Source organism: Gopherus evgoodei, chromosome 5, assembly GCF_007399415.2.
Source record: "Gopherus evgoodei ecotype Sinaloan lineage chromosome 5, rGopEvg1_v1.p, whole genome shotgun sequence".
Classification (NCBI taxonomy): Eukaryota; Metazoa; Chordata; order Testudines; family Testudinidae; genus Gopherus; species Gopherus evgoodei.
Genome location: NC_044326.1, coordinates 9,963,601 through 9,983,941, shown reverse-complemented (window position 1 = coordinate 9,983,941; position 20,341 = coordinate 9,963,601). Strand labels below are relative to the sequence as shown.

At 39.7% G+C, this 20,341-nt stretch overlaps 1 protein-coding gene across 4 annotated transcripts in view; it reads right to left on the bottom strand.

Annotated features, from left to right (window-relative positions):
* The window catches only part of CTNNA2 (catenin alpha 2), an 818,238-nt gene that overhangs the window by 526,435 nt on the left and 271,462 nt on the right, over positions 1-20,341 (bottom strand). For all 4 annotated transcript variants that reach the window (XM_030563913.1, XM_030563912.1, XM_030563911.1 and 1 more), the window contains one exon: positions 15,547-15,750. In XM_030563913.1, the coding sequence (XP_030419773.1) occupies positions 15,547-15,750 (204 nt within the window). The remainder of the gene's footprint in view (positions 1-15,546; positions 15,751-20,341) is intronic.

Here is a 20,341-nt window from a genome sequence, read left to right as displayed (position 1 = left end):
CTGATATCGATCTGGAAGGAGTTAGTCTAAGTTAACTGACAAGTTACCTTATGATATACTCACAAGGTATGATCTGTCACAGTAATTCTATTGTAATCGTTAAATCATAAGATGGTATGACCGGTCAGACAATAAAATTCCACTGAATACAATGCAATTACTTTGACATTTCATTATATTGTATAATTTACTTGAGTAGAAGGAAACTTGTAAGGTAGCCTTTATTAGTACTGTATATCCTTTGTGTATTTCAGCACACATGTGTGATATCTTCCCCATATATGAGATAAATTAAAAACAATGTTTATTGCTGGCATGATAATTTCTCTAATATTAGAACCAAAATGCCAATACTTTTCAGAAACGCAAGAGGGCTTTAGCCACTAATCTTTTAGTTGCTCATTTATTCACATATCCTACACAACATTCAAAATAATTTATTTGTCTTCACAAACCTTTTGACTCGGATGTCTTGTTAAATATCTTGTACCTAATAAAAATCAGCTCTCCATTTTGTTTATTATTCAATTTCCTTTTATTACAGCTATACAACATCAGAATGCAGTTCTTTTAATTATGCAGAGAATCCTTATGGCATGCAAGTGTGCCCTCTTCTGGACCAAGACCATTATTTCAGAACCAGGCTTCTAAAAGTGCTTCTGAATTCTTACACTGTACTCCATCAAAAACGAACATAGTCTCATATCAGAATAACCATTAAAAGAAAAATAGTAATCCAAACAACAGTGGTAGCACTGATTAACCTGTAATTCTACACTGAAAGTGTACTTCCAAAGAAATATAACTCATCACTGCAATATATACATGGCACACATTTACATACAAGCGTATCCCATGTTTTTTTTGTTTTTTTTGTTTGCAATTTTGACATTTAATACAAGTTTTGATGTCTAATACAAAATAATAGAATTTTCAACACGTATACACAAGAGAGGCTTGGCCTTTACATGTGACCTTCAAGGAAATGCATCCTGGTTATTAAAACACCATTTTTATGTATGTATGCAGTGTAGTTGTATCCATGTCGGTCCCAGGATATTAGAGAGACAAGTTGGGTGAAGTAATAAATTCTATTGGACTAACTTCAGTTGGTGAGCGAGAGAAGCTTTCAAAATTTTATGAGAGTTTTGGAGGGGATTCGGTTTTTTTATTACAATCATTACCGGTTTTGAAGTTAGAGGAAGAACTGATTTTATACATAAAATGGATTAAATCCAAGGCAGATTTAAAATTATTATAGGTAAAAATCTGGTTAATGTAGGGATAAAGGGTATAACTCTATATAGATAAGATAACATAGATAAGATACCTCCCCCCAAAAAACATATTGCTTACATAGACCTGTATGCTGCCTGAGACCAGTCCTACATATAGCCACTTCTGTGGACAATCCCTATTATGCTAAACCACAGAAAGTACAGAATCAAAGAGGAATCAAAATGGAGATACACAACTGATACCATATGTTCCTACTAATGTCTGTAGCTTTGTTAGCCTTATATCTGGATATTACATAATTAAGATGTCATGATACCAAAAAATCCTTAAGAGAGCAGAAGACATTAAGCCTTTTGGGAAAAATATTGAAGATGGTTTTTCTTTACACCGAACATCTATAGATATACAAAGATGGAAATCTGACCTGTAAAAATACTGAAATGCAGGAGAAATATGCACAAAGCAGAGGTTCATATAAAAAGCAAAATCATCATACCACAAATGATATTGTATTATCTACAGAAAAACTTCTCTCACAACAGGATAATGAACTCCATATGACATGTAGACAAACAAAAGCAACAAATTAATGACCCATACACATCAACTCCAACACTGAAAAGAGTAGTTAAAGAGCATTGAATAGTCACGCAACTATCATCAGGGTTCACTCTGAAAGTTATAACAGGTGAACAAATAACTTTAGGCAATAGCATGTTCAGTCATTCTGGAACTGACAATCATTATCGAAGTACAAACTTTTAATCTAGCAAAGTGTATACGATACGCTATTGGAGGAGTCTTTACTCCTGTAAGCAGATGCATCAAAACAGCCAAAAAATAGACTATTACTATTGAATAACTGAAATAAGAAAAGTAAAGTCTTACCCTATTCTCTACAATAAAAGAGAGGGCAGAATGAAAATGATAGAAAGATGTAATGTTGTACTGTACTGTTTATATTATCGGACAAGTCATATATTCCTTTTCTTTGATTACAGTGACTTTTACAGGAGTGGCAACAACTGTAAAGTATAAATATTCAGGAGCACTCATGGAGTGAAAGGAGAGGGAGACTGCACCTGGACCTTAAGGATATGTCCACACTGCATCTGGGAACAAGCCTCCTAGCCTGGGCGGATAGACTCACACTAGCAGGGCTTGAGCTACCACACTAAAAACAAAAGTATGGATTTTGTGGCTTGGGCTGCAGCTTGCGGTCTCAAATCTGCCCCCCCTGGACTTGCGAACCCAAGCTACCATGTCCACACTGCTATTTTTAGTGTGCTAACTCAAGCCCCGCTAGCATGAGTCTATCTGCCCAGGCTGGAAGGCTCATTCCCAGATGCAGTGTAGACATACCCTAAAAAAGCCAGAGAATAAGCTGAGAGGAAACTCCTTCTCTCTGACTGGGTAGACATTAGGTTCCTGAATGCATCCTCCATGTGCCAGCTATTATAGTAATTATTTACATTTCCACAGCACCTTCCGTCTGAGGATCTCAAAGCACTTAAACATTAATAAATTAAGTCTAACTGAAATAAAGTCTAACTGAAAAATAGGTAAATATCTCAATTTTGCAGGGGGAGAAACAGAAGCACAGAGTGGTAAAACGACCTGAATCTATTATTTCAAGTAATAAAACTCAGATCTCCAGACTCTCAGTCCTGTGTTTAAACTCCTACACTATACTTTCTGTGATAATAGATGGTAGGTAGGTATGATCAGTGTGATAAGAAAATCTTTACGGTGACCGGCTCTTGGTGCTACAAACACAATAGTGTGTTGTAATTGGATTTGATTAGACTTGAAGGGTCAAATCAGGTCTGGCGCTAATGTTTTTAGCACCCTAGGCGCACAGCCATTTCGCCACCCTGCGTGCTGGTCCGCGGCTCTGGTTGAGCTGCCACAGCCGTGCCTGCAGGAGGTCCATCGGAGCCGTGGGAGCAGTGGACCATCCGCAGAAATGCCTGCAGCAGCTCCACTGGAGCCGCGGGGCCAGGGGAACCAGGGGACCCTCCGCAGGCACGACCGCGGCAGGTCCACCGGAGCCACCTGCCGCCCACCGCCAGCAAAATGCCGCCCCCCAATAATCCTGGCACCCTAGGCGATTGCCTAGGCCACCTAAATAGAAGCGCCAGCCTTGGGTCAAATATACAAGGACATGTATAGGGAAAGAAGAAAAAGTAGGAAAGCAAGAATACAATAGATTAATCTTATGGGAAGGACCTAGTCAAAATTATCAGATTCTGAAGAGACCAATCAATCAAGCTGGAAATGAGACACCAGAAAAACCTTTGTTTTAACATAATAATTATTATTAGATGTGGTGGTTACCTGAGGATTTGCTTCCAGTTTTGTTACATGAATTAATGTAAGGTGATGAGGGATTCCATACCAAATTGCTGTGGGAGATCTATAATGCCTCTGGGTGAGCTGATAGGGTGAGAAAGGTCCACCCTTGTGGCTCCCAAAGAAACTAGATTGTGTCAAAGGGCTCCGCTTTAGCAAAGCGCACAAGCACAAATTGAACTTTAACCTTAAGTACGTGCCTAAACCCTCTGCCTTTAATGGGATGGAAGTGCATGCTAAAAGATAAGCATGCCCTTAAGAACTCTGCTGATTTGGGCCTAAGAGGGGAAAAGGATAAAAAAGCATACCCTGTAAGAAGACAGCTCATAGCAACTGAAGAGGAAGGGAACCTGAGGAGAGAAGTGTGTTTTGTTTTCAATTTGGGCTGCTCTTTTTGTTCAGAGATTCAAATATTTCCCAAATCGTAGGTCATCACATAAATAGCATTCTCTCAATCCAAGTAACAAAGATTCTATGTACTACCATGCTCTGTATTTGACATTATGTGTAAACAAACTGTTTCTATAACTAAATATATCAAGCCAGCTGAAAACTAATCTTATTTAGGCTGAACTAGGCTAAACCAAACAAAAATAATCTAGAGTCCAAAAACGCAGAAAGAGTTTTAAAATACCAGAAAAAACCCACCTCAGAATGTTTTACAACACCCTCAGTACCCTTTGTTCTACTGAACAAGTCATATAATCTGTAAAGTATAATATATAATAGTTTATATAGATTGTAGTGGTACCTAGAGGAGATGACAGAAATTGTGAACTGCAGACTATTTGCTATTGTACTTTCATGAAGACATAACCTTGCTCATACAGTTTTATTTATAGGCTGCATTGTTTTTGTTGAATATCCCTTTTGTCCATACATCCATTTTCCCCAGAACTGACAGTCAAAACTCTGTGTGTGTGTCTGTGTGCATGGAACATTCACTTTTCAGTTCAGGGATTGCATATTCTTTTGCATTTGTACTATATCCGGCAGTAGTAGAAATTAAAAATAAATAAACACCACAATAGAAGTATTATTGGCCCTCTGAACATAAGGAATTAACTTCTTGTTTTGGGTCTCTTGCCCTAGCATAGGTGCTCTGAGGAAGAGACAAAAGAGGGAGAATGCCTTTTGAAATACAATGTGTTCCACACTCTGGTCATGAGGGCTGGGTGAAATTTAGGTTTTGGAAACTTTCAGTTATGTTTATATTTTGCTGTTTGCTGCTTGTTTGGATGTATGCTAATAAAGATTTGCTCCTACTGAAAAATCCTGCTCATTATTGTTAAATTTCTTCCTAGTAACCCTGCTAATCCCTGGTTACAAGGGATGTGAGATTTCAGACTCATACAAATACTGAGGACTAATTAAAAACAGAAATCAGTAAAATTTGATGTTGTGGATAGCTTAGCAGCGGGAGAATGAACAGTTCCCAACTACACCTCTACCTTAAAATAACGCTATCCTCGGGAGCCAAAAAATCTTACTGTGTTATAGGTGAACTTGATTTGATCCGCCGGAGCGTGTAGCCCAGCCCTCCCCCGGAGCGCCGCTTTACCGCATTATATCCGAATTTGTGTTATATCGAGTGGCATTATATTGGGGTAGAGGTGTATTTCCAACTGATGCTGCAACAGCAACACCAGTAGGAATATTAAGTGAAGCAAATAGGATACACACCCCAATGATAGAAAGAGCTGTACCACCCTGTATCAAACTCCAAATGCGGAGAGGGTTCCTGAAAAAACAGGACCAGGAAATGACCCTGATCCATATCTTGAAACATTTGAACATTTGGAAAGAGCACTTAAGTTGAGCAATAGGCCTTCTGGGGGAGCCTTGACAGATTAGTGACTATAATCTTCTCAAAGATATAATCTATAATCAGGCATTCTGTGTGGGCTGGGAGAGTGAGGAAGGTTATCGTGGCAGTTTAGAACAGTTAATTCATGATCTCAAGCCGTGGCACAGGAATTGTTTTTGCCTCTACAGTCAGTGGCTGTAAACAGAGCTTAATCAACTCTACTACTTCTCCAGTGGAGTTGTGTCAGAACTATATTGTTTCCGCTGGCTGGAGACAATGACTGAATTTGAGGCGACTGGCTTGTCAGCCTAGGTGAGCACATGACAGGTAGATAATTTCCTGGTTTCAGAGATTGATTGTGGAAGTGTGACATTAGCTAGGAAGACAGAGGTCTGAGTGTTCAGATGAAGAGAAGCCAGGAGAGTTAGTAAAGGAAAAAACAGAAAGTTTGCTAATGTCTTTTGAAAGACTTGCAGTGGGCCAAATATTTTCCCAGTTTAACCCTGACTGCACAGAACTATACTGAAAACATTGAGGATTCCACTTGGGATAGACAAGGCTCTGGGTAACTCTCTCTTGGGAATTCAAGGGGCAGTGATAGCTGCCACACAAGCTGGTGCCAGCTCTTGTACAACATCAGGGAAAAGCAGCACCTGGGGCTGTTTTTCGTGTAGATGGGAGGGTCATGGCTGTCATTCCTGCCCCTTGATGGATTATAACTATGCTGTAGCTTCTACCTCCATTTTACAGAGGTATCCAGTGGTACTGCAAGATTTGTTTTGCTTCTCGTTATAATCCATGAGCTTAAGTTTCAAGGGCTGTTAGATTCTTAATATGCTGAGATGTTTGTGCTGGAATGGATAATGGGCCATGACATGCATCTATCTGCCATGATGCTACATATTGGCTGCACTTAAAGAGAAATCCAGCCTTACCTTCACTCCTGGGTTATGGTGACAGTAAATAGCCAAACTTCCGTGATGGTTATTCCCGCTGTATATGATTTTTGTTGTAACTGTGTGTGTGTGGTTCTCCCCATTCCACTGAAGTTTTAGGTCATGAGTGAGGACAGACTGATATGTTTTCAAATCAACTCTGACACTGACCTGGACTCAGTTGGATCCATGACTAGCAGATTTGAAAGGTTTTTCATTTTAGTTATTCTGAACTTTCTGGCCCAGTCGATGGGGACAGTAGAGACAGCTAAGAAGCTAAGAATGGAATAATAGTTACCCAGAAGGAACCAAGGACAATGGCCCACAGTGGCACTGCAACTTAGTGTGATTTAAGACTGTCCAGGAGTACTCAACTAGGGGGGATTCATTCACGGTTATACCACTAGTGGATGACCAGTCACTGAGTTCCACTGATTTTATAGAAGAGAAAAGAGACAATGAAAAATTCAGTCACATATATGAGTGTTTGGCTGTGGTTAGTGAGGCTTTAGTGGACCTAGTATTTCGATTTTGACTTAGTGGGAAATATGCTGGGTCAGAATCATCAGTGAACCTCAAATAAGAATTCATTTTCCCGAATTCTCATTCCAAAGATTTCATGGAAACAGAATTCTCTGGAACACATATGGAACCTACCTCCTGCCAAGTGCAGAACTCAAGACAGGTATTTAAAACATTTCTCCCAGGTTGACATGCCCAAGGTAATAATATTGACAGACCACAGCACAAGCCTTACATCTCAGCTGCTGCAAGAACCATGCTTTCTCCCAGATATTTTTAAAGTCAGATAAAACCATAGTCTATCATGCTCAAATAGGTGACCTACTTGAGCCTTTTAATAGAATGTTCAGGGCAATGCTGTGCAAATGTGACTACCAAAGCCCAACACTGGACAAAGTTCTTACATATCTGCTATTTGCAAAGTACACCGTACCACTCTTTTCTACAGGGCTTGCCTATTATGTTTATGGAGGACAGTAACAGGATATATTGGCCCCGCAAAAGGAAACACAAAGCAGTGAACATGACGCTGAATATCCTGAAATTATGGGAATGTCTGGATTCTGTAGCAGCTTTTGCTTATAAAAACCTGCAGGCAGCACAGATTCCCACAGTACTACCATAAAAGTGCTAAACTAATGGGTGTATCAACACCAGGTCCTGCTGCTGTTACCAAGAAAAGACCAGAATCCAAACTACTTGCCATGTGGCTGGGACCCTTCGAACTAGTGTTCTGGGTGGGGTATGCAGATGGTAATTTTTTTGTAGCTGGGGAAAGGCAAGGTACCCAGAAATCTCACATAAATTCAGAATGCTAGATGGGCACATCCTACGGAAGCAAGAGTTAGAGTGAGATTGCCAGCAACCAGGTGCTAAGCAAGCCAAGAATTTGATCAATCACTTTGAAACAGCACGTCATGATTTCCATAAGAACTACAAGGGAAAATGATATTGTTGTCAATCATCCCAGTGACTCAACTGTTCAGAATTTTGTGAAGGATGAGGGAAGCGGTGCTGCATTTTCCTTGCCAAGTAAAGCCAGTGTGCTTCTAAAAAACTGCCTGAATATTTCATTTTCAACAAAACAACATTGAATTTATTAATAAAAATTTCTTGGTATCTCAAGGATAGATCATTACAACATAAACACACTGTTCTGACTGGTACTTAAAAAGGCAGAGGCCCACTCTTTCACTGTGCCAACCTGTTTGTTTCCACACTGCTTTTTCAAGGCCAGGAAATATAAAACTGTTTCCAGATATCCTCTAGGAGGGCAAAATGAGATATGAAATGGCCCAGTTCATTATTTCAGTCTTGAACTACATATGTAGCTTTAACTAAAACTTGCTCTTCTAAGTATTCTTTGAAAAGCTAATGGAGCAATACTGAGAACAACTGACAGATTGTCCTTTCTAGGCTGCTGTAACTAAATCAGACAATCCTGATGACTCAGCAGCCAATCTCTGTCACCAATCACTGATTACTGAGTTCAAGACATCTATGGACATTTTGCTCTCTCGTGAATGTAATTTAATGTTCACTGTCACACCGATTAATCTTGTGTGATTCAGAGCCACCTCTCTAAAGGATGCAAGAATGATTTTTTTTCTCTTTTAAATATGAGTTCAGCCATAGCGGTTAAATATGGAACTTGACAGTGTCTTGAGAGTCCATAGATTTTCATTTTCCATCACCTTTTTCATTCTAATTTGGTTGTGCCTTCAAGAACAATGACCTCTAACTGCCCATTAAATGCTTTTAGATTTTACTCACTGCCGCACTTTCTTAAAATACCATTTTATTTGGGGCAAAAATCAAATATATTTCCCTATATTTCAGTGAGGGAAATTACCAGAAGGCCTACATTTTCTCTACAGACATGGCATTCCATAGACCCATAGTGTAGCCAAATAGCTCAAGTGATCAGGAGTTGGAAACAGGTGACAACTTTAGAGGGCAAGATACAAAAGGGTTGAGGGGAATCTTTCCACTGTGTCATATCAAATATGCAGGGCCGGCTCCAGGCCACAGAGCGCCAAGCGCGTGCTTGGGGTGGCACGCCACAGGGGGGCGCTCAGCTGGTTGCTGGGAGGGCGGCAGGTGGCTCTGGTGGAGCTGCCGCAGGTGTGGCTGTGGACAGTCCACTGGTCCCCGCGGCTCCGGTGGACCTCCTGCAGACACGCCTGCGGCAGCTCCACCGGAGCCGCGGGACCATCGGACCCTCCACAGAAATGCCTGCGGCAGCTCCACCGGAGCCGCGGGATCAGCTGACCGTCCGCAGAAACGCCTGTGGGAGGTCCACCGGAGCCGCGGGACCGGCGAGCGGCAGAGCGCCCCCCGAGGCGTGCCACCGTGCTTGGGGCTGCAAAATTGCTAGAGTCGGCCCTGCAAATGTGTTTAGTGTATTAGGGGGACTTTAAAAACAAAACCCCACACAGATTGAGGAGATGGATCAGAAATCTGAGAAATGCTGAGGAGGAGCAGAGGGGAAACAGAATAAAAAGGAAAACAACAGGATTCTGTTGCTACTAAATCTATGCCATAGAATAAATGGGTCTTTAAAAGATTGCCGCTGCACCCTGTCACTATTTTGAATGCATGCATTCTGAAGTTCATTCGAAGTCCCAGATAGTGTTGCTATGAGGTTCTGCGGTTCTCTGCTCGGTGTCCCCGTCAGACTCCTTTCTTATGTCCCTTTGACCGCACTCCTGTCCCTGTTCTTTTATTAGTTGTCCCCTGAAATCAGTTGGGTTTTTGAGGTCCTGTAAATCCTCTTCTTAGGCTGGGGGGGATCCTTTAGCATTGGGCAGGCTTCCATTCGCCCCGTTCTCAGAAACCCAATAGGTATGAGGTTCCATTTCCCCAACCTGCTGATAGAGGAACCCCATTTGCAGGAAAAGCAGCAGCAATGACTCTTGAATACTAGGTACAGGAAATAGCCAGGCAGGCCCCGAAGCCCTGATCAGAAACATTCCCTGCACCACAAGGGGGGAAACCAACAGTAGCTGCTGAGCCCATGAGACTCAATGGCCATGAAAATTCCCTGTCCCTTTGCCCAGAACTCCTGCCAAAAGCAGTCCCACTTCACAGAGGGGAAGAGCTGTAGGAGTCGACGTGAGAGCCTGCAGGCAGGGACCAGCCACTCTGTTCTCCTGTCCTGCACCTGAAGCAGGCACCAGTCTCCTCCATGGTGGAAAGAGGTGCCAAGAGCTAGTGGACTTTGGAGGAAGATGCCAGTCAGGAAGGCCCCTTTCCACACCTCTGCTGAAAACAGAAAGGTTAACTACCATTGAGCCTGTGTCACTCAGTAATATGTATCAGAGGGGTAGCCGTGCTGTCTGGATCTGTTAAAGCAGCAAAGAGTCCTGTGGCACTTTATAGACTAACAGACGTATTGGAGCATGAGCTTTCGTAGGTGCATCCAACGAAGTGGGTATTCACCCATAAAAGCTCCTGCTCCAATACGTCTGTTAGTCTATAAGGTGCCACAGGACTCTTTGCTACTCAGTAATATGAGCCCCGATCTAACAGCCTGATTATTGTTGAGGAGGAGTTAATTGTGGCTTTTTAGAAGTGGTGAGGGTATTAGAAGGTATTTCCCTTTCTCATATAGGCTAAATCTACACTACAAGCTATGGGTGTGATTACCCAAGCAGGGGGATCACCTATTGGCACAACTCATCGAGCTAGTGAGAGTACAAATGGTAGTGTAGCCATGGTAGCATGGGTACTGGCAGTGAAGTCACAGCTTAGCCAGGCTGAGTATAAATCCATCTGCAATGGTAGGTACAAACTTGGCATGGCAAAGTCATGCTACTGGAAATGCTACACTGCTATTTACACTTGGGCTAGCTTCGTGAGAGCTGGCGTATGTGTACAGAGCAGGGAAAAATCACACCTCTCACTTATACGGTGAACGTAGCAATATTGTCTGAGTATACATGTAGTGGGGCCAGAGGTGGAAGGACTTCAGTATTACCAATCCCAAGATTTAAAAAAAAAATACCTAGTCAGGCCCCAAAATCATGAAACTGATTTAAAAATGAGATTATAAGAAGGTTTACTTTTTGAGTTCTTTTTTATTTGCCTTCTGGTGTTTGGGTCTTTGGGATTCACATTTTCAAGAAGGATTACACAATTTCAAAATCTGGTTTTGTTCCAATTTGGAAAACCAAAAGTTTCAAAATTCTCCAAGTAACAGAATCAATGATTTTCTTTTTCAAAACTTGGAACAATTAGATTATTTAAAAATGAAATTCAGTCTATAAAATGAAGGGGAGCCAGGAGCCTGGAAGCCCCAGATCCCAAAGCTCCAAGGCTCCCAGGTTATCTGGGGATTGCAGCATCCTGATTCCCTTTCAGCTCACCAGGTGGCCTGAAGTGGAGCCAGGAAGCCTGGGAGCACTGGCAGAGCACAAAGCACACGATCTGGCACTTTTACGATTTCTGGGGCTCTCAGCCTTCCATCATCCCACCAGGCTGATGAGCTAGGAGTCTGCCAAGGAGCCAGGTAAGCGAACTGGCATGAAACCAGACAGGGAAAATTTCTGATCAGTTCTCCTTTCAAGCTCTTTTCTGAAACCATGAGGACTAGAAACAATCTCTTTCATTTAAAAACAAAAGTATCAGAAAACTACAGGAGCCAGGTCTTTATAAAAAAAAAATCACCAAATACCATGAGACTCACAATAAAATCATCAGAGTTGTCTTTTGGGAGTGCTAAGAAAGAAAGAAAGATGAGGGATTGTTGAGGGAAAATCTTAAAAAATGTAACTGACAAGACATGTACCTTTGATATTTTAGTTACATGAGGTTTATGACTTGGTCTATCTTGTCTTCTTAGAGGTTCTTACTATGCTTCTGTACATTTAGCACAATGGAGCCTCAGTCCTGACTGGGGCTTTTGTGCACCATCATAATACCAATATACAATTATTAATAACAATGATAGGCTAGAGCTCCTGTGGGCTAATACTGCAAAACCTCCCACAGTGCTAATCATTCAAACAAATATTTGCAAAGGATCTAGAATATCTGAATATTTGATGAGGAAATAAAACTGAACCAAATCTAATTAAGTACATTAAAAAAAATCAAAGTGAAATTGTCAAGTTTTGTCTTTTCACCACGTTTGAGCACAAAATTTTGTCACTTTCCCTGAAATCTTGATAATATTGAAAATCGTTTTTTCTGAAACCAAAACTTACTCTTCCCCCTTTTCCCCTTGCAAACCTTCCTTTTGCCTGAGTACAAAAACTAATGGCTGAGAACAGTGTGAGAGAGAACAAAAGCTTTTGAAAGGATCCTCAGACCCTGTCCTACCTTACCTCTCCTTCACCTACTCATCAGATATCCAGAGGCAATTTGCTTGAAACATTGTATAGGTAGCAGCATATGCTATATACAGTCATTCCATTCCAAGCATATAATTAGCTAGAAGGATGTTAGTAACTCACTAGCACATTGGGGACCTACAAAATGAGCAGAATAATTCTCCCTATTGCGCCACAATTTTCTATCCTTTACCTGCTTGACCTGAAGCTGGGGGAACATCACCTATTGTCACAATAGTGAAAGGTAAGATAGGCAGATTTGTCCTAAGACTGAATGCATCCATTCCGATTCTACTGTTTTGCACCAAGTCAGTCATACCTGAGCAAACTGATTGTAAAATAAGATGTAAAACACTACAATTTATACCCACTTTGTACTCACTATGCACAGGTGTAAATGATTCACTTAGTGCAAGTGAGTCGAGAATCAGGACTCTTCTTTAAACAACATGAAACAAAAAACAACTTGTAGATGAAGAGTGAGTCTCTCTTGTCCTAGATCACTGAAGAGGATTGGTGGAGGGGAAGGTGATTTTAGGTTGAGGAGAACTATTAACATTTTAATAGACAAGAAAATAATAATATTGTTGCAACTGCAATGTACAGTCTCACTGAAATACTGGCATACATTACTGTCATAAAATAACAGTATTCTCAATAGAAAGTATCAAAGGAGTGAGCACATTTTATAACTCATTATTAGCCACAAATTTTCAGGTTTTTTTCCATTACCTCTTCCTCTTTTTCTTTAATCAAAACAACGTATGAGTAAATTTAAAATGAGGGACAGATAGCATTGGTTAAAGGCATTCTGGGCAGATTATAAAAGCCTCCCTCGGACAGCTCTGCAAACTTATCTCAATACTAACCGGAAACAATATACTCTTACAGTTTTGCCATCTCTTAATCAGGCTGTCAGTTGTTCCAAACCATGCCTTATCCCAATCCGATTTAGTTTTACTTTGCAACAATTCTACCAAGCTTTTGAGAATTTTGCAAGTGAAATCTTTGGTAGTTGTAAAGCTCTTGACAGGGGTTAAAAACAAAATAGAAACCATGCTGGGAGACACAAATGTTAAAATAAATAAATAAATAAATAAATAAATAAAGAGTTATTACATGAAATATTTTATTTTTAAAATTTGAAATACTATACCTCAAACTAAACATTAATTTATTAAGAAGAAGATATTTATACATGAACTGTCAAACTGATTTGGTTACATTCCATATGAAACATGAAGAGTAAAAGAATTGGGAATTATGGATCTTAGATCTAATTAGACTGCTGTTAGAATAATAGAAATATAAAGATGGTCAAATACTTATCAACTTAATTACTTCATATATAAAAGTGTAAAACAGAACACTGCACCACTATGCATTCTAAGAGAAACCCTGAAACTACATTAACCATCCTCTGCATGGTCATAAATGTATGCTGTCATTTAAACTATAAAGATTCTTTTGCCTTATCTGAAAGTGGTGTCAGAAATAAAATAAGTAATGTTTCTGAAGCAAAGGCAAATTCATTTTGCCATCACAAAGCATGGTACATAAAAACAGGCACTACCAAGAAACAGGATACAACAATCCATCAGTTTGGGAACGATCTTTGTAGAGACCTTTTCGAGCTTACACCTAAAAGTAATAATTCTGTGAGACAAGATTCTACAGACAGCAATCTAAAAAACTATATTTCACATCATCATCACCTGTTCTTTAACTCACTTTCTTTACGGCTTTCACCTCAAGATAAAAAAACCATCAGCTTTGCTGTCATTTGCACCGAAAGAACATATCAACTGTCACCTTAAAAACAGCAAACAATTTCTATTTTGTAATCCTAGACTGGGGAAATAGCTGTTCCTTGAAGCTGACACCATTTTACTGAACAGTAAAATGAAAATATAAACAATGTAAGGAATAAATTCTAGTTGTCTCAGGTATACAATAAAGCAACTAGAAGATTGAATACTTTCACTGGTTTGATATCGCTTATTATTAGTCTTGCAATTAGAAATAATAGTAAAAACACTCAAACCTTGAATGTTAGTTTTCAACATTTATGGGAATTAGAGACTTGGAAAAAAACAGGATCAAAATATGTCAGTGTGTTTATTTAAACACTAATATTACCAGCAGATGAAAAACAAAGCATGGAGTAGAACACTCACACTGGTAAACATATCTGGATACCTTAAATGTGGAAATACTCATTTGGAAATATTTCCAAACTCATTTTGTATGTGCAAAAAAAAAAGGAGAAATGGGTTTGAAACTCTGTAATATCCTTAATCACAGATGTCTAGGAGCCCATGGAAAGACATGGGCATCACCATTACCTGCTTGAAGTGACTATCACCATATTTTTCAGAGAACAACTGCTTCTGACAATATTTCCAGGAATTAAGTTGTAATATAAAAAATGGTTATTGATTGGTTATGACCTCACTGCATATATCACAGCTTCGCGATGATGGATGGGTCTAGTAACAATAGTGCAGAATATCCACAAATAAATTTGGAGGTATATATAGGCTTTGCAAAGAAAAGGATGTTTATCATTTAGGAGCTCGTACACATAAAGCAAACGGTAATGTATGTCTACACTGTGGTGACTGATGTATTTAAGATATTTTAAAAACATTTCATTATGTGCACTGCAATAATGATAGATAATACTGAACCGATTCAGAGAATCTGCACACTTCCCGTTAATAGCTCCAATTACACTGTTAGCAAATAAGAATCTTCGTGGTTTAACTACATCCTCCCACATGCAAACTTAAGTTCACATATAGTAACTCTCTGTGAATACATTGGAATAAAACACTAAGTGACTATTTCCCTACAACGATGAATAATGCTAGAAACTGACTACTCATTTTCTTTTACAAAAATAGTATCTAGGATATATTCATTTGACTTATCCATATTCCCTCTTTGCTTACCAACCAGCAGTTTTATACAAATTTCACAAAAGTGTTTGGGCTCGCTAGAAATATTTAAAAGTTGTGTGAACTACCTTTTAGTTAAAATGAAACAAATCACTGAGGCAGAACACAGTAGTCTCTTATTCTGCAGCAGAGTGAGGGAATCTTACAATTGGGGACATTCCTTTTCAGAGCAAAATGCATTTCAGGGTATAATTATTTGTAACAAACTACTACAAAACGATCTCAAAACCCAAAACACTGAATACCACCAAAGGATTTTAAGCGACTGCCTTGATTTTCTTGAACGGCTGCTATTTAGGATCATCAGTTTTACTAAGCATGTAGGCATTTCAGAATAGTCATAGAACTGCTTAACAATCCATAGAGGAGGAAAAGACTAAAAAGAGCATATCACTTACATTATTCATATACTCGCTAAGTAGGTCCTGGAGGGCCTGTCGTACAGCATTGCACTCGGCAACAATTCTCTCTCGGCGGTCATCACGTGTGCATGAAGAGTCTGCCATCAGTGCTGCTCCACTGATAATACTCTCCAACCTCTCTTCAAGAGATGGTCTGAATCTGGCCTCACTGAAAGTCATAGGGTCTAAAATAATCTTGTTCTGAAATATAAAACATATGCAGAAAAATGAACAGCATTCTTGGGTGTTTGCTATCATTTTTGAAATATCCTCCTTTATGGCTTTTCATCTTTCCTACTGAATAAATACATTAGTTCTCTGCTACATTCCAGGAGGAACTACACTTACTGAAATATCTAGGCTTTATGAAATTTGACATATTTTAAAGGACCAGACAACATACAATTGTTTTAAAACTATATTCTTAGCAATAAACATCTCAACAGATGAGTTTTCAAATATGTCAATAGCCTAAAGCAAAAAAAGGAGGTGACCTTTAAGCACAGTAATTGTTGATTATTATACTTTTACTGGATCTTATGAAGCTTTTCACATGCTATTGTTGTTCTGAATGTCACATGTTCATTGAATACTTAAATCTCTGTTAGTATCATATAACATAACTGGCTCTGTTTTTGTTCAAGTAATTTAATGTTCAATTCTGGGTACAATGAATGGGTCCTCTCCACATTTTCAGCATCATTATACTTTACACTGATTTTATTAAATAGGACTACATGTATTTTTCCTAATTTTTACAACTATTGCTTAATGATTTGTGTATACAACCACAATGTCCTCTGAATACATTTCTTCCTTACTTGAAAACACAAACGATGTACTAATGTAAGCTTGTATTTAGGTGTTGGGCTGGTAGGGTTATGTTTTTGTTTATCGGAGCACCGACTTTTATTTGATCCACTGCTCTGGCATTCAGGAGATCAGGGTTCAATTCCCAGCTAGCACAATAAATCTGTCAAGTTTGGATAAATCCCTTGATCTTTCTGTTTTTCCCCCCCCATTGCCTGTGAAATGGCAAAGGTAAATAATACTTCATCTCCCCCACCCTTTGCATTGCTTGTCATGACAATGTACCTGTTGCAATGTATCTGCTGCAGTTGTACGCAAGAACTGCAGAAAGAGGAACATCTTGGGCTTGGGACTGTTTCTAAACATCTTGGGTTTTGGCAATTTGCCCAGAACTGTCTCTTTGAAATTGCCCAGACAACTGATGACGTGAGGGAGTGGATGATAAAGGATGTTAGATACACTTGCAATTTGGAGTGGTTTGTGGATCCAGAGCCCTGTTTAGATTAAGATGTGGTAATGCTGGCTCCTCGCATCTTGTGATCGGACTGAACATCAACTGGCCATCGGGACTTCAGTTCTGATCTTCAGATCCTGGTGTAGTATGTTTGGGTTATGAATGTGGAGTGAGTGGTTTATTTTCTAAGCAATAAAGAGTATTTGTGGATTATATGCCAATCCTGTGTCCAGTATCTATCTGCTCCCCAATCTCGTAGAGAGACTCCTGCTATGGGTCTAACAAAGTCTATATTGTGGGTTGAGGAAGCCACATCCCCTTCACCCAACTGGGCATGCTCCAAGTAGACTGGTATATGAGGGAGTATCTCAGCTCAATTGGGGCTGACTGCCAGGGAGGAAAGATGTGCTCTATTGGCTCCAGCTGAGGATCAGCCACAGTCCAAGATGGCCAGAAATGCTGTAACCCAAGCAGACACTAAGGCACCTTTTGGAACCCCACTGCCTCAGGGGTAACTGGGGACAGCGCAGACCGGAGAACCCGGAGACAACAGAGATTCCCAGACCATATCAACAGGAACTATGGTAAGAAGCAGCCAAAGGGAATTAGTGAGTTAGTGTTTTGAGTCCATGTGTTTCAATTGGAACCTCCCCACTGACTCAGTAGCACATGCCCCTGCCACTACAAGGGCCCTTGGCTGGGGTCCAGTGGAGAGGAAGGGCTTGGACCCCTTACCAGGGCTGCCACTCCCTCCCCACCCCTTGAGTGTGGCAGCCCCCTTCCTGACTGACTTTGGCCGCTAGGCCTTACTGCCCTGTCTTCCTGGGGAGAATGTACTGATTGTGGCTACTAGGCCTAACTGTCCTGCTAAGAGGGGTGATATATTGATTGTGGCCATTGGGCCAAACTGCCCAGCTATTAGGGGTGAATACATGGATTCTAGCCATTATGGCTCACCGCCCTGATGAGAGGGGAAATATATGGACTTTGTCGGTTAGGCCTTACAGCCCTGCTAACTGGGGCAAAGCTTTTGACATTGGTCGGTTGGCCCACTGCCCTGCAAACCAGGATGGATTTACTGACTTTGGCCACTAGGCCTCATTGCCTCACTAAGAAGGGCAAATCTATAGAATTCACAGAAGGGGCTGAATTTTTCAATTCCAATACAAGATTGAGGAAATTGATGACTGTATGAACAGAGAGGAAAAGCTGTATCTTAGAGATGTTCAGAAAGAATCAGAAAAATATAAACAGCCTGGATGTGTGGACCTAGAGACAGATCCAAGTCAAAGAGGACCTAAACGTAAACCCTAAACTTTCCATAAGGTATTTCCAAAGTTACTGTGTCAGATGGACCTAGGGAGAGGTGATTTCCTGTCTGAAACAAAGATGGCATCATTTGATGATGTGAAACAAAAAGTGAAAATACTGTAATGACTCAATTAGCGTATATGAAAATTTCTGCTAAACTGTATAGCAGAAGCCCTTTACTGTTCATTGGTATTGGAGCTCAAAGATATGAGTTCCATCACAGAGATGTACTAAATGGTCAAGTTATGCCATGTAGTGACATCAATTTCATTCCTAGGTGGTCACAGATTTCTGTTCATGACTATTCTTTAATCTAGCAGGAAAAGGCATAATGAGATCCAACAGCTGGAATCTGAAGATAGACAAATTTGGACTAAAAATAAGGTGCAATCTGTTTACCAGTAAGGGTAATTAATCATTGGAACAAATTACTTAGGGATGTGGCGGATTCTCCATCATGTGAAGGCTTTAAATCAAGACGAGATATTTTCTAAACTTATAACTCAAACAGAAGTTTTGGTCCTGATGCACAAATTGCTGGGTGAAGGTGTACGACTGGTATTATCCGACAGGCCAGACTACATTATCATAATGGTCTCTTCTGGCCTTAAAAACCTATGAACCTATTACCTTACTGGAATTATTTAAATTAAGTTAAATTGTTTTAGATGGATGGTTTCAATAATGTACACTCCCTGTTATGGCAAAAGTTCTGTATATCATATGTACAGTAATTAGGGTTTTTTTTAGAAAAATACGAAAACAAATATTAATTATTCCTAAAATAAGTTCTGAATGGCAAGTACTATACCAATTGGTGATGTTGCAGGCCAGAATCACAAAAGGTCTGCTGCTACTTTCTGGCAGCAATCCACTAATCTATCTCTGACAGAACCTCTACTGCTACCTTCCAGTTTTCAATGACAGAAGGTCCTGGGTTGTTTACCCAGGTTTTCATTTTAGCCCACTTTTCACCTCCTGCCCTCATTCCATACTACCTGGCTGTTATTCCAAAACCATGCAAAACCTGAAGGCTTGCATGGACTTTGCTTACTTTTGCCTAGGGAGTGAACATTTTGAAATTGCCTTGAAGCCAAGTCTCCTACATGGTAGCACAGAGGTCGGCTTCTGAACAAGTGAGTCAGTAATTAGAACTGATTAGATTATCTAGGCAGATTTGATTAGAAAAGAGATGTTTTTATAATCAAATTATTTAACTGAGCAGTCCTTGGAAATAGATTAAACTAAATGTGTTATGTGTAAATGCACAGAGTAATTTATTCAGTCATATAATGTATTAGGAAATGAAAAACATTTGAACTCCAACTGGAAAAAAATGTTTTTAAAAGAACAATCTACTTGATTTCCATGTTAACATTTTTATCTCAAATTAATATTATTACAGGGGTGCACACGTTGATATGTAGTTTAGGAGCTAAACAAATTACCAGGTGGCAAATTTTGCAGGTTGCAGAAACCTTAAGTGTATTGTATGAGATAATGATAAATGATTTTGGATCACCATTGGGTTATTTTCTGACTCATTTTTTTTCTTTATAGTTCAAGGTGGCAGATGCAAAAGAAGAGTCCATCTGTACTCCTGCCTAGAGGCACTTTACCCACACCACCTGCTGCTCTGTAAAATTTGGCTATAATCATCAAGCAGGTTTCATATTTGAACTGTTTGCAAAGATGTTATGTTACCATTTCTCTGCTGTTCTCTGAACTTTAAAAGAAAATGAGTCATGAAAAAAGTAAATATAGAGAGAGCTACAACTGGGGATGGGAGAGAATTAATCCAATTATCAAGATGCATAACATTTCAGTCATTATTTTAAATAGACCATTTAAATGCCAAATCATGATAAATTCTAATGGAATATTTTAATTTTCAGAACATTTTGATGAAACATAAGTTAGTGCAATCTACTGCCCGGGACAGCTCAAATCATCACACCATTAATAGGTCAAATGACATAGCTAGTTAGGAGAATCAACATATATTTTAAAATCCCGATAATATATTATAACACAAAGTGCACTCCCTAATTATCAACAGCCTCTTCTAACAGTGTCAAGTTATAGCAAAGCTAACACATTGTATTCTGATTACAGTACACTCATTCACATAATATAAAAACAAAGTCAAAGGTGAAATCCTGGCCCCAGTGAAATCAACCGGAGGTTTGTCACTGAATTCAGTGGTGTCGTATAGTG